This window comes from Coccinella septempunctata, chromosome 4, assembly GCF_907165205.1.
Source record: "Coccinella septempunctata chromosome 4, icCocSept1.1, whole genome shotgun sequence".
Taxonomy (NCBI): Eukaryota; Metazoa; Arthropoda; class Insecta; order Coleoptera; family Coccinellidae; genus Coccinella; species Coccinella septempunctata.
In genome coordinates, this window is record NC_058192.1 from 12919016 (window position 1) to 12934603 (window position 15588).

The 15588-nt window shown below is 38.1% G+C and overlaps 1 protein-coding gene across 1 annotated transcript in view; it reads left to right on the forward strand.

The window, feature by feature from the left end:
- Positions 1-15588, forward strand: part of LOC123311595 — a 132833-nt gene that overhangs the window by 20454 nt on the left and 96791 nt on the right. The window contains exon 2 of the mRNA XM_044895648.1: positions 10376-10505. Coding sequence (XP_044751583.1) covers positions 10376-10505 — 130 coding nt within the window. The remainder of the gene's footprint in view (positions 1-10375; positions 10506-15588) is intronic.

The window sequence follows — 15588 nt, forward strand, 5'->3', positions numbered from 1 at the left end:
TGTCGATGTGGAAACATTTTTCTGAGCTCTTATTTAGATTCACGGCACGTTGATGTCATTTTTGTTGGGTCTGTAGGAAATTTCTTTATCGCTTAGTGGTTTTGGATTGTCTCCAATACACACTGGAGCAATATAAAAGAAGACCTTTTCTATCTTGTGTCGGATCTCATCGCTAACCTATTCATTTACTTACTGTACATGGTGGTTCAAAGCTCAGTACAATTTTTGTGTACGATATCATATAACAATTGAACCAGACCCACAAAATTTTTGTAAACTATAGCTGATAGAGATAAGTTGTTGAATTTCTGCAATGATACCCTGGATATGAGACATGAATTAAAATTGTACTTATTGATACAAGAATACGAGAATAGAAAAATACTTGTCTTATGTCTCCTTTATCCGCAATCAACTTCGTGTTTTGAATATAGTATGTACCTACAGAAGAAGAGCTAACTCTTTGACATGATACCATTGAGAAAAAGAAAAATAGTGTGCTCCTTGAAAACTAGCACAAAGTGTTTCCGCTCGAATATTGTCGATAATGAAATCAGCAAAAAGCCTATTTATTCGGAACTCGTTGAATCTTATGGAATTGCAGAGTGTCGACAAAAATATTTTCTCGATTCCGACGTTATCTTTGGGATGGAGGCTTCGTGCGAAAATTTATTACAATTGAACAATAGGAATATTGCTATCCCACCTGTTGTTTTTCTGTAAGGCATATTTCTCTTGAAGCAGGGAAAAACACGATAAATCTTCGGAGTAGTGGATAACAAACGTTTCTGTTGTAACAGATCGCCATTTTCATTAAGACCCGATTAGTGGTGCGTCAGTTTCTTTTCCACTTAGACTTCGATATAAAATACAGATCAGAGTAGAAGAAATTCATCAGGCAGACAGTTATATGTAAAACGAACAGATGATTTCATTATATAAATATGAAAAATCAGAACTGCGAAATATGTCGTCTGTTGATATCTTAAAGGTTAAGGAATTTCAAGAAAAATCTACAAAACACCATACTCTTATTCATTGCGTCTCAAATTATGTTCATGATAATTGAGGAAAAAAGAAAATGGAATGTTGAGAGACATCCTTCAGCAACACTTCAGTTTAAAATGGTCTGTGTTCAGATACATCATATCGACAAAAACAAAATCCTGGTAGGTCTGCCAGAAAGCCTTCAAACAGATATCAGCCTAGAGGATGAAACTCTAGAACAGGTCGAGCAGTTCAAATACTTGTGAAGCTTCATAAATACTAGGGCTTACCGTATCAATTCGGTATCACGGGCATTTTGGAAGCTAAAGGACAGAGTATTTCAAAATCACGACCTCAATCTGACCAAGACAGCTGTTAACAAAGCAGTGGTCATCCCAACGCTTCCTTACGGAAGCGAGAACTGGACGCCCTACAGGCGACATATTAAAAAGCTTGAACAAAACGCAACATCTCAGATGGTTCCACAAAGTTTCGAATGCAGAAGTCTTGCAGCGCGCGAGTTGTATAACAATTGAGACTCAAGTAACTAGGACCCGACTCAGGTGGAGCGGGCACATTCTGAGGATGCAAGACACAAGACTCCTCAAAATAGCTCTGTATGGCGAATTCACAGAGGGAGCCTGGAAACCAGGAGGTCAGTATAAGCAGTTTGAGGATATACTACATCAATCCCTAAAATCAGTTAATGCCAATCATAACTGGGAACAACTAACGTTAGACAGGTCACAGTGGACGACTTTGGTATACAGTTATAATGGAGACTCGAGAAGGATACAGCGGCGGCCAGATTTGATTGGTGACTATCCATGCCCGGAGTGTGGAAATATCACGGTTGGGACTCTTCAGTCACAAGAGGGCACACATGACACAGTCGCAATTAGTCCTAGAAATTATAAGTCTGTCCGCACCGGTAGTTTTTTTTTTGAGTTTTTTTGCAGATTTATTCTCGGTTACGGGATACAGCAATGCATGCATGCATTTTCGCTACATATCTATTCCGCAACACCAGAAAGAAAAAGATAAATAACGTATTAAATCAATATGGTGACTAGACTATAAGCTATGAGCATTCAAAATAAGATACGAGTATCAGATTATGATTTATTGAAGTTTAATGATTTTCTTATTGCTACTTCTGTAATGCATTCATGGATGAACAAGTAATTCCATTGCAGAAACAGAAGGACTGTCAAATTGTTATGCTTAGATTAATTAAAAAAAGAAATAATAATCCCTTGAATTATGTTGAACATTTGGCTCAATTACAGATATTTTCGGTTCAAAGTTCTCGTACCTAACCTCGCTGAGATACTGAGTACTCCATAGGAATGGGATTTTGCTTTATGAAAAGATGATGGAAGCTCTGAAACTATTTCATTCTCCTATCATTAAGTAGCCGTTAATCCCCAGAAAGAGCGCCACTCGTATTGAGGTACCCTGCGGGCGTCCGAATACCCCACTGAAACAGTATCAGGGTCAACCCCTCCCCGGATGGATAACATCAACCAATGTTGAAACAAATTAATCCGAATCGGGATTCATCGCAAGCATTGCCGAGGGACGTTTTTCACAGAAAACCAGCGGAATCTCTTATAGGTCACGTACAATTTCAATATTTCCTCTTTCGAGCCGGAATCTTCCACAAGGACGCCGCAATAAAAATACCTGAATCCCATTCCGACTTCCATCCATTCCGAGAGCTGCAAAACGGTCCAGGGCACCGGGAATAATCACCCTTTCCCATAAATTGTTAGCAATAAAGGAAAATGTAAATCCGCAGGATGATTAATCAAGTCCCTAATGTCGAAGCAATTATGTCGGACCGTCTGAATCTGAAGGCTTAACGTTTTCTTTTGACTTTCCCCCCTCCTCGGGCCTCAAGATCTCCAGCGAACGCATCGTCAATTAACGGAGACACTTGAGCCCCGACCTCTGTTCAGCATCGGGGGATTGAGAGCTCTCAGGACGGTGTCGAGCACGCTGAGCTTTCGCTTATTATGATTTCTACCCCGTTGAAATCAGGTTGATTTATTCCTTTTATTTAGGTGCGGTTCTTGCCGGTGTTCCATTGTTGAATATGCAGGAATTTCCTTTCAGATTCGGTTTGCTGAGATTCAGAATTCGCGTTATCTTGTCGGTTCATTCCACTCGGTAATTCTGACACGTCAGTCGCTCGATGGGGATCATCTTCGGAGGAGTCCCGTTTTGTTCGAGGTCTCAGTTTCGGCGAATTTCAGGAGGGATGAGTACCATCCAATTACACATCTACCTCGGAGCTTGCTAGGGTTGTATTTCCCTTGTTGGTATCAGCACAGTTGCTCCGAGTCCTTGAGGACTTTCCAATTAAATTTTTGCAAGTTGTTTCTCCGTATCATCAATTTTTGAGTAGCATTAATCATGATGAGGTGGTTTGTGTTTATTGTGAATTGAATGGATTGACAGCTGCGAACTAATACACAGCCAAAAGCAGTCTCCTCACCAATTTATAAGAGATACCTATACTACATCAGTCAGTCTGACACATATAGTATAGCAAAATTTATAGATTTTTAGGTAGTTCTGATTAAGATGTCTAAAAACATCTTAGTTCTGACGTTCTGACCTTCAAACAGTATGGGGACTCCGGGAGAGTTGAACTCCTTTTCACTCTGAAGCCACTTGAATTGTATCTGTGAATGGTAGCAACTCATTTTTTTTTTGCGTGAAGATATAATGCTCAAATAGGTAACGATAGATAATAGTAGAGTGAAGGTGAGATGAATATTTTGAGTACTGCAATTCTTTTTTTAGGAACCGAAAATTGGCTCATGTCTCTCTAACCCATGGGAGAGTTGAACAGGGGGCGAGAGAGACTTGACCATAAGTTTGTTTATCAGGAAAAACATTGAAAGAAAACAATTTCCAAAGACCAACGATTGTCTATGTCAAGGTTTTCATAATCAGATGTATCAGCGCATAAAATTGCTATTTCAGAGTCACTCTCACAATTATTTCCGAGATGTTTTTTACTTTTTAGAACCCTATTTTTTATATTTAGACTGCGCAAAAAAATTAACGCACATTCTGAAAATCTCAATTTTAATGGAAGTTAACTCTACATTGACTTTATAACTTATTTTTTATGTTCTATCGGGAAGGTTTTGAACGAAATAAGACAAATTAAATGGAAGAAAAATTCAGGATTTCACCGAATCTTATGTGAAAGAAAAGAAATGAACAATTTTCAAAATACTGAAATGCTGATAAGTGATTTAATACTTGGTATTTCCACCCCTTGCGTTAATTACAGCTCGGCAACGACGGTTCATACTCAAAATGAGTGATCTTAAAATGTTCTGATCTGATCCTTCCCAGATTTCTCCGAGTTGGATTCCTAAGTCATTAAGAGTAGCTGGATGATTTTCTGAACTTGTCAGCCTTCTATTGAGGTTGTCCCAAACCTGCTCAATCGGATTGAGATCTTGACTTCTTGCTGGCCATTCCATTCGAGAGACTTCAACCTCTTCAAGGTACTCCTGAACGATGCGTGCACGATGGGGTCTGGCATTATCGTCCATAAAAATGAAATTTTCACCAATGTATGGGGCCAATGGCACTACATGCTCTTCAAGAATGTTCCTTATATACTTATCAGCATTCATAGCTCCATTACCAACGACCACTAGGTCTGTGCGAGCAGTCAAAGATATTCCACCCCATACCATAATCAATCCTCCCTCGAAACCAGTAGTATTCAGGAAATTGCACTGAGCATATCTTTCATGTGGACGTCTGTATACATGTGGACTTCGATCACAATGGTAGAGGCAGAATTTAGACTCATCTGTGAAGAGAACTCTGTCCCAATCGGCCTCTTCCCAATGGATATGCTCTCTCGCAAAATCCAAACGCGCCCTTCGATGGGCTGGGGTAAGAGCTGGGCCTCTTGCCGCGACACGAGGCCTTAAATCATATTCTCTGAGGCGATTTCTTATTGTCTGAGTGCTAATTTGCACCACATGAGTTTGTTCAAGCTGAATTTGAAGGAGGCGAGTGGTTGCAAACCGTTGTCTCAACGAAGAAACTCTCAAGTAACGTTCTTGAATGGCAGTTGTTACCCGTGGTCTACCCTGTCCTGGTCTTCGGACATTCATACCTGTCTCCCTGAATCGCTGCAACATTCTGGACACACTTGTATGGGGAAGTCCAAACCTTTCCGCAATTCTTGTGTATGTCCACCCTTCTTCTCGCAAAACTACCGCTTGGGCACATTCCTCTTGGGTCGAATTGCGTGTTTCGCGTTGCATAGCGATCGAGTGTAGAAAATAAAACGAAAGAAAAACTATTGATCACTAGATTTTAGAATGGAGCCATACATCTTTTTTTATTCCTGCTGGGAAAAAACATCTATATTGAAGAAAACCGTTGAATGTGGATAACATATGCATGCATAATTCTGATAAAAATTATTATCATTGAGAACACCTTCAGCTGTAGAATAAATTTGAGATTTCCATAATGTGCGTTAATTTTTTTGCGCAGTGTATTTCTATTATTCAATTTCCTTTTTTTTGAAGCAAACTATTATCTAAGCTCTAAGCAACTTGGACAACTTATTATGTCTCCCGACCATATTGCATGGGTTAGGTCTCCAGCACTCCCTTCTAGCCCATTTAACAGATGTTTTCTTTAAACTTTTACAACTCTTATTGAAAAGTCTCATCGTTTGTAAAACAATATCTTATAATGAAAGCAATAAAACTAAATAACACCACGCACCTATAAAACTTTTCAGACAATGTAACAAACCATAATTATTCAATTCCTTACTTCCTAAAAACAACATCACGTTGAACCCTCTCACTCCCGAACTGTTTTGATGGCGGCCAAAATGGAGCCGCCACTAGTTGTTCCTTGGTACGAGTAGATATGTCGCAAGCTATTTAAAATAACGGTAGTAATCATTTTCGATTTTTTTTTTAACTTTGTCATTTTGAAAGTTTTGTATGGGTGATTTTTGGTGAAACACTTCATTTTGACCAGTTCTACTTTCCGTTGAAAAAAATGTTCACCTTCAAATTAACGGTATTCCTCGCTCAAGTCTATCACAGTTTTTCATGAAATAAGAATCGACTCATGAACCACTGAAGTTTTCACTTATATCTACCTGTTTGAAGCCATAAGCTTGGGAAAACAATTCAATACCCTTGTCAACAATAAATCCCCCTCCTGCCTGAGCTCAAACATTATAATATATACGTTTGCCTATCACTTTGAATATCCAATAACGTTGTTTTTCAGTTTACCAAGGATTACCTTTCGTATTGGATGCATCCGCCCGCAAAAGAAATAATTGACGTATACGAAATCCTACAATGTTTTCTTGAACTTTACGATAAAACCGAAATTGGCTCCGCTTTATTCACCATACCTGAAAATCCTTTCGATATGTTAATTCTGCGAGGATCGGATGTCCCGGAGTCTGAATTTCCTACTTGGTAAACTGCTTCCTGCTATAAAATCTAAATAAGTTTCCGAAAATCCGTATTCGATATTCAAATATGTTGATGAATTCCCTTTCTTTTTGTTGAGGTTGCCCCAGGAGCTCATTTTAAAGAAGGAGAGATGATGGAGTTATTCAGTGATGATTATACGTTCAACCTCTGGTAATTTATCAGCTATATAATAAGGATATTGCTGTTTCATATTTGGGAACATCAATCTTGAAACAGATGGTTCACTTCTTCATAGAAAGAGCTATCCAATTTTATGGGCATACTCGAATATTTACGTGAATGAAATATTGATGTCTACTGAAGTATTTTTGGGAAGCTGTTACTTCCTGAAACTGGGGATAGTATATAATCGGTCAAAGAGGAGAGAATCGTGTGAAACCCCAAGAAATTGCGGGAAATATCAATCGGTTCAGAGCATATTGAAAGTTTCTTACAATCTGCATACATTCAAAGTCTGCTGCATGCATTTCCACACGTTGTTTCCTAGGTTGGCCTTGGAGTTTCTTCGAATAACTGAATACTGAAACCCTCCACTTAGATCGGATTGGACATTTTTTTTACCCTCGCAAGAAGTACTGAAAGATCTTCTCTTGTACCTTCTCATGATGATGTAAAGATGCTTAGCTTTGTGGAACCCAAAACTGGCACAGGCTGACTTGAAACCAAAAATAGGGAGGAATGACTACTTATATTTTTTTATAAATAGGGCACCCTAGAAAATGTACAATTCATTTTAGTATTATTTATTTCGAGTTATTGTTCAATATTCTTGAAATATCAACTCGACCTTTGAGCTGTGTGCATACGACTGGTTTATCTTGAGAATTTTGGGTACAAATTCTTCGCCACTCCTCTAGTTCCACACATTTTCCCGATTTCGAGTCATCCACTCTCCGAATTCCCATCCCGAATTATACCGTATCGCAATCTGCCATTCATTACTTCTGGTTTCACCAGATTTAGTCGGCCCCATTCCAGATGCCCGACATGATAATACGGTGTGAAATACGGCCGCGTTTTAGACTCTATTAAAATTGTCGAGAAATGGGTGCAAAACATTAAAATATGCTTCTAATTATACGTTCCCTCTGCTAAGATAGAGGACGACTCTGACGTAGCGCCCGTATATCTTTACACCCTAATGATCCACCGAAAGATACGCTAATGGCTTCCATGTATCAGGTCTTTTTCCTTACTTCCACGCTGAAAGCAGGAAGACATCCTGTATTTGTGGGATGGTGAGGGAAATGAATATTGATGATACAGAATCAGCGAGGAATTATTGCAGTAAATTGCTGGAATATATATTCATCCAGCCCTATCTGTTGGTTGCATGATAACTGAAGAAATGGAATGTACCTAATATATTTTTCTAAATCACTAAACATTCAATTCGAAAATTGAGAGGAAAAGCTTCAACTAACAACATGATTATGAAAACTGTGTACTCTCAAAAAAAGTTATCGTGAATGAAAATGTGATATATATTCTGAAAGAGCAACTCTTCTAGTAATAAATCTGAGAATATCATCCATCTAGGTGCAACCGTTCGGTCTTGACGAATTTTTAACTGAATCCAGCTTTTTCAGGATTTTTCGAGTCGTTTATCTCTCAATAAAAGTAACCGTAGAATGAAATGTGATACATATTCTGAAAGAGCAACTCTTTTAGTAATAAAGCTGATAATTTCATCCATCTAGGTGCAACCGTTCGGTTTTGACGAATTTTTAACTGAACCCATCTTTTTCAGGATTTTTCGAAGATCAGCTTTCGAGTCGTAAATCTCTCAATAAATGTAACCGTAGATGGATATGTGATACATATTCTGAAAGAGCAACTCTTCAAACAAACGACCCTGAAATTTTTGTTTCAAAATTCGCATTTGGGGGTGCCAGCTTCACATAGCTTAGATTCTAGTCTCACTCGACTGAGACATATTATTCTTTATTAAATAGAATAAAAGAGGTGATCACAAATCTGTATAAGAATTATTTCCAACATTTGAGCTGTTTATATGATCCGATGAAACTCAAGCATTGATTCACCCTACACTGAACCTCGCCTCTTTCAAAAATCTGTAGTTATTTTGTTTATAATTTATGTTGTTGAATAGAGGTCTTCATGACTATTATTATAGAAATAATATTCCGATTTTTGTATATATTTCAGTTGAAATGTTTTCATCTTCGGAGTTGCTCAATTTTCTCTGCCAATAAACAATGTTGTGATCATCATCCAACAACAATTATAATCCCGCAATACGCATGAAATTCAAGAGTACGGTATATCCTATTTCTGAAATACGATCAGAAATGGAAACAGACACCTCTATCGATTATTCCTTTCAGAAGTCGTATGTGGAAACTCCCCAAACTAGGTGCGATTTCCTTGAAAGCACGCAACGAAGTTCCACGAAACGACTATTGCGTTTCGTAATGGGAAGATAAGAAGAGGAGCTTCTAGAACAGACATAATTATCCTTCTCGATTATGATTCAATATTGTTTTAACTATATTGAGTTGTGACGACGAAGTTTAATGGAAATCGTACTTTTGGTATTCAAATTGAGGGAGTTGAAGTCAAAATTAAAATATTGCATCCAATAATATGAATTGATTCAGATGCATACCACCCACTGATATGAATATGAACAAGTGTTACGATCTGAATTGAACTAGTCAATTTGTCATCATCAGGACAACGTAGGGGAGAAGGTTGCATCAAAGAAGAGTAGATGCTGACCATGGTTTAAATCATAGTGATTATGAGACTACAGACCTACTGCACATCGTAGCAGCTTGTTTTCTGTGGTCTGAATTTTCCTGACATGGCTTTTTGCAGCGACTCCATAGGCTACTGAGGCCCGGCGACAGCTTTGACTTTTTTCAATTTTGTCTTTTTTTCGATATATCGCTCTTTCTACCTATTAGTAGATAAAGCCAGGTTCTCGCTGCTTTGGTTTTGTCGCTCGCTCGCTTCATTTGGCTTTTCGAAGTCAGACCTTTGTCTAGTGTGATCCCTAGATATTTCAATTTGTCTCACCACTCCATTACACCTCCTTGAATTTCTAAATTGGTAGTAATTCCCAGTTTTCTTTTTTGAAATAGTATTGCTTGATTCTTTTATCATTTAAGTTTGATTTTTTACTTAATTCACCAATAGTGTATTTTATCGGAAGCTTCTTGTCGGACTGCTGTCCTATGTCATTTTTGTATTATGCGAGCATATTTGTTGGATTCTTTAGTACATCACTGATATAAATATCGTGAAGTATGGGCTCTAGTGCTGACACCTGGGGTACTCCTGCTTACAGATATCTTGTAGCTTTGTTGGTAAGAGATTTAAAGATTCAATTTACACCTTTACCGAGCTCAAAATGTGCTCTTATATTTTCTGATTCCACCTACTTCCCTACACGTGGATTTTGGGAGATGTCACCTTCTCTCTCGGACCTATGGCCCCCCAGGCTTGATCGACAGAAGTAATCCCTTTCCATGAAGGGTGTTAACGAAGGTATTTCCGCAATATTTAAGCCAATATTTCATCGCAAATATGTGTTACTCTCATAAGGTCCAGACAATTCTAACCATTGCTCATTCACATCTGTAAAGGTTGGCTATCCTCAGTGATCACATATTAATTTGTCATGTCTGAATGGGACTGATTTCCAGAGTCTTCAATAAATATTAGTAATTTTATATTATATACATCTGAGAATCGTGAATCCTACGTATCAACATCCTGTATATATTGTTCATCACGTTGATAGGAACAACCGAAAATATATGGAGCATTTATCTATCTTTTAGCTCCCTATAAACTTCCAATCATTCTGAAGCTAATCCTAAAGAGTCTAATGGTGCTTTTTACAGGTGAACATCAGCAACACATGGATGCTACCGGAAGAGGATTTTCCGGTGTTTTACAGATACTTCCGAGACCGTATATCTTGGTATGAGGCGGATGCAGTGTGCCAATTCCACCATGCTAACCTAGTTACCGGTAAGTGGTCTGGATATCATTAGCGCGTCAGCCTCGGTTAATGCGTACATCGTTACTGGCTTGCGTTCGTCCTGACGCTGACGGGATAATCTATTTTCCTCCGCATTCACTCTTCGCGCACAAATTTGCGTCCGACAATGAGGGGTTAACTCCAAGAAAGCCATCATTATCGGCCTTGTGAATTTTTGAAGGCCTTTTCTCTGTTCTCACGAAAAGATTGGATTGAGTCACCACACTCCTCACTGACTGCATGTTCAGAGCCAGCACTCATGCGAGGATATATTGAAAAATTCTTAGCCTACTATAGAACCAAACAAAATTTCAATCTTCAACGACAAAATATTTTATTACTCAACATATTCTCCTCTTAATTGAATACATTTATTACAGCGAACCTGTAACGTCTCTAGACCTTTAAAAAAATATATATCTTTTTACTCTTCTTTTATTACCTCCTCGTTGGAAGAAAATTTACGACGTTTTAAACTTTTTTTCAGTTGAGGAAAGAGATGATAGTTGGATGGAGCCATCTGGTGAATAAGATGGGTGTTCTAGTAATTTAAACCCTTAATCACGAATTTTTTGCATGGCAACATGAGATTTGTGTGTAGGGGTGTTGTGCTGCAAAAACAAAACACATTTGGATAGCTTTCCGCGTCTTTTCTCTTCAATTTTTTCCCGTAGAGTGGTCAGTAATGTCGAATAGTAATCTCCGGTTATTGTTCTACCGTTATCCAAAAACTCAATTATGATTACTCCATGACAATCCCAAAAAACTGAAGCAAGAACTTTTCCAGCAGATTTTTGGACCCGAAACTTCTTAGGTCTTGGAGAACCAGAGTGTCGCCATTCCATCGATTTTTGCTTTGTTTCTGGATGGTAGAAATGTACCCAAGTCTCATCCATAGTAAAAATTCGGTTTAAGAAGTCTACATCGTTTTCAAATCGAGCACAGATCGAACGCGATGCTTCTACCCTTGCACGCTTTTGGTCAACATTCAAACATTTTACGCAATTTTTCTCATGTCCAAATTGACGTGAACTAGGTATATGATGAACGTTCGTATCAAATATTCAGTACTTCAGATATTCGTTTTACCCAATTCGACGGCCTGACAAAATCATCTCATGAACTGCATCGATATTTTCGGAGACTGACACAGAAACTGGCCTTCCCGATCGGTCATCATCTTCAATGGAAAATTTACCTCTTTTGAAGTTTGCAGTTCAATTTTTCACGTTCGCATATTACATACGAAGGACATTGATCACCAAGGGTATTAAGCATATCTTCGTAAATCTGCGCACTTCTTAACCCATTCAAATACAGGTACCTGATGATGGCTCGATACTCAAATTTTTGGATTTTCACAATTTCGGTGGACATCTTCTTTCTTTTAATTTATTGCGTAACTCTGGTTTACTTTTTTGACCTCAAACTTCACACTGACAATTCTAATGAGTTATTGTTCTAATAAGAAGGGCCAGATGATGTCCAGGTAAAAACAAACACATAAGTGAAGATCTAGAAAGGAGTATTAAAATGTCCAAATCAAGCTCCAAAACTTTTTATTCAATGTGGATAACTAGACAAAGATTGTTTGAAAATGCTCAACATATGTATGAATATCTGAGCTTCAAATTTTGGCTTCGAAGGACCTTATCTCTTCACGAGACTAGGCACGTTCTTACGCGTAACACATTTTCGCAGTCTGCGAAGTTTTATACTGTACTAATCTCAATCTCTCTCATACTGTCCTTATTTCGAGTTATCTCTCACGCCTGAACAACAAGGTAACTGACTAACATGGCGCAGAGAATGAATACAGTGAAACCAGGAAAGGAATACGCTTGCCTTGATTGATGAATCCAAATTTTTGTTTGTGGATGAATGATGGTAGTAGTATTGTATGGAGATGACTGTTGGATTTATGAAGTGGGGGATGCTTGGAGAAAAGACCCTATTGCTTCTACTCTCACTGGATTCTCAATAAGACAACATCGAATTATTTGCCAACTCATTCATTTACGGATTCAGTCAAATTCCAGTAAATATCAGTTCGAAATATCTTTGACTGAGACACGAGTCTGTGACTTGATCCTTATCAAGGCTACATTTGTCAAACTACACCATACACCCCCATTCAAATTTATGGCATTTCTGGAGACCCCTTAAATGACCCCTTTAAAATTGCTGATCGTAAATCCTACTTTTGACTTATTCATTTTGAAAAGTCTCGTTGTCGTCCATGCAGACTTCATCTCAACTATGCTATATCTTTTGTGGAGTTTTACGCCCGATGTCTAAATATACGATGTTGTCGTCCTCATAGTTGTAAAGATCAGATTTTTTATAGGGACGCCTCTCCCCACAGTTTCGGAGACGACATTCAGTACAAAGTTTCGGTCGTAAAAAGTTTCATCAGCGTGGATTTGCTTTATGGGTTCAGACTTCGAAATGTCCGGCATAGATGCATTAGATCTAACGTTCGGAATTATTTCGTTGATTAAATTTGGAGGAATTTATGTGGTATTGGATTCGGAGGAAATAGGTATACCCACAATGGTGAAACTTTATATGGAACTTTATTTTCGTGAGTTTATTGAGTTAGGTAGGTTTAGATGTTCTCCATTCAGCTTTAACCGTTACAATTCATAGTTAGTTAAGAAGACCCTCTATGAATTTATAACAACAAAGTGAGAACAAACGATAACACAGAAATCAATCTGCAGCTATGGATGCAGAACGGATCCTTCCCTATTCTGATGAATATATTCCTAACTAACAAAAACGAATTGTTGATAACGTTTCGTCTGTATATTTAGACTTCATCAAAAGGCTAAAATATGCAATAAAGAGATAGCAGCACAACAGCCAACAACAAAGTTTAGGGAGGGCTCACCTCAATTCAGAATTGTTCTAATGCAATAAACATGAACGAAATTGTTCGTCAGGTATGAAATCAACATGAATAAAAAAACGAATAATCAAATAAGTTAACGACTACAATGTATATAAATCATAATACGAGGATGTATTGATATCTAGTTAGCCTAGACCAGTTCCATGCATAACAAAAATATTGCATTACCATAGCAACGAACAATAACTAATGAGTTATGAGAAGTATCAGTGTGAAGTTTGAGAAAATGTCCACGGAAATTGTGAAAATCGAAAAATTTTAATATCGAGCCGTCATCAAGTACCTGTATTTAAAAGGGTTAAGAGGTGAGCAGATTTACGAAGATATGTTATAATACATTTGGTGGTCAATGTCCTTCCTATGCGACCGTGAAAAATTGGACTGCAAGCTTCAAAAGAGGTAAATTTTCCATAGAAGATGATGACCGATCGGGAAGGCCAGTTTCTGTGTCAGTCCCCGAAAATATCGATGCAGTTCATGACAGTTCATTCAACGCTGAAACGCGTTCATCATTAACTTCACTTCAATTTGGACATGAGAAGAATTGCTGCAAAATGGATCCCCAAATGTTTGAATGTTGACCAAAAGCGTGCAAGGGTAGAAGCATCGCGTTCGGTCTGTACTCGATTTAAAACGATGTAGACTTCTTAAACCGAATTGTTACTATGGATGACACTTATGTACATTTTTACGAACCACAAACAAAGCAACAATCGATGGAATGGCGACACTCTATTTCTCCAACACCTAAGAAGTTTCGTGTCCAAAAGTCTGCTGGAAAAGTTCTTGCTTCAGTTTTTTGGGATTTCCATGGAGTAATCATGATTGATTTTTTAGATAAGGGTAGAACAATAATCGGTGATCACTATGCGACATTACTGACCACTCTACGGGAAAAAATTAAAGAGAAAAGACGCGGAAAGCCGTCCAAAAGTATTTTGTTTTTGCAGGACAACGCCCCTGCACACAAATCTCATGTTGCCATGCAAGAGATTCGTGATTTAGGGTTTGAATTACTAGAACACCCCCCTTATTCACCAGATTTGGCTAAATCCGACTAACGTCTCTTTCCTCAACTGAAAAAAAGTAGTATAAAAGGTCGTAAATTTTCTTCCAACGAGGAGGTAATAAAAGCTGTGGATTTCTGGTTTGCACAGCAAGAAGAAACATATTTTTTTAAAGGTCTAGAGACGTTGCAGGTTCACTGTAATAAATGTATCCAATTAAGAGGAGAATATGTTGAGTAATAAAATATTCTGGCATTGAAATTTTGTTTGGTTCTATAGTAGGCTAAGAATTTTTTAATATACATATCCTCGTAGCATTCCAATTACCCAATAACAAATTGAAAGCAATAAAAACACACGGTACATATGGTCTACTCAACTGTTCTCACCTTGAAATTTTCCGTAAATATTCTGCAAATTACAATGAAGTGAACTAAGACCTAATGTATATCACTTTTATTTACTGTGTGGTCCAAATTTCTGTGAATCATCTCACTCAGACATCTCTTTCTATAATTCATTTCCCTATCCAAAATCCACTTATCCACTTATTTCTAATACCCGTATATCCATTAATATTGGATGTTTTTTGTTTGTCACTTTGTATAAGTATATTTCTGCAACGCTGTATGTATCCCTGCACATCTCCCTACGGCCACAGAGAACAAGCTGGTGTCATTAGGAACGTCGGTCCTGGAGAACTTCCTCTACGTGTTTGTCCCACAGGATCCGGATTCAAATTGGTCATGATTTGGGGTTTCGATCCGCCACCCCACATGTTAATTCCGCAACAATAATTTGTAACAACCCGTATTTCAAGAGAGCAATTATTCCATTTCAGTCGGTTGTGTCTGGGGAATCTATTATACCGATCCTGATGGAGGTATTGTTCTTGCGCTCGGTGGTAGGATCGTTGCCTGGAGATTTCGGAAGAGCTGAAACAATGATGTGAATTCTGCGGTTGTTGAAGTGCTCAAGTTTCACGTCAAATTGTAACTTCCGAAGTTTGGAGGCAGCGCCTACATGGCCTGGAAACGTGAGTGGGTAGAGTGGCAAAAAATGAATCGTTGAAAAAGGCGAACTGAGACTAATATTTGTGATTCAAAACTGACACATTATATTCACTTCGAATCCCGAACTTGTACATAAATA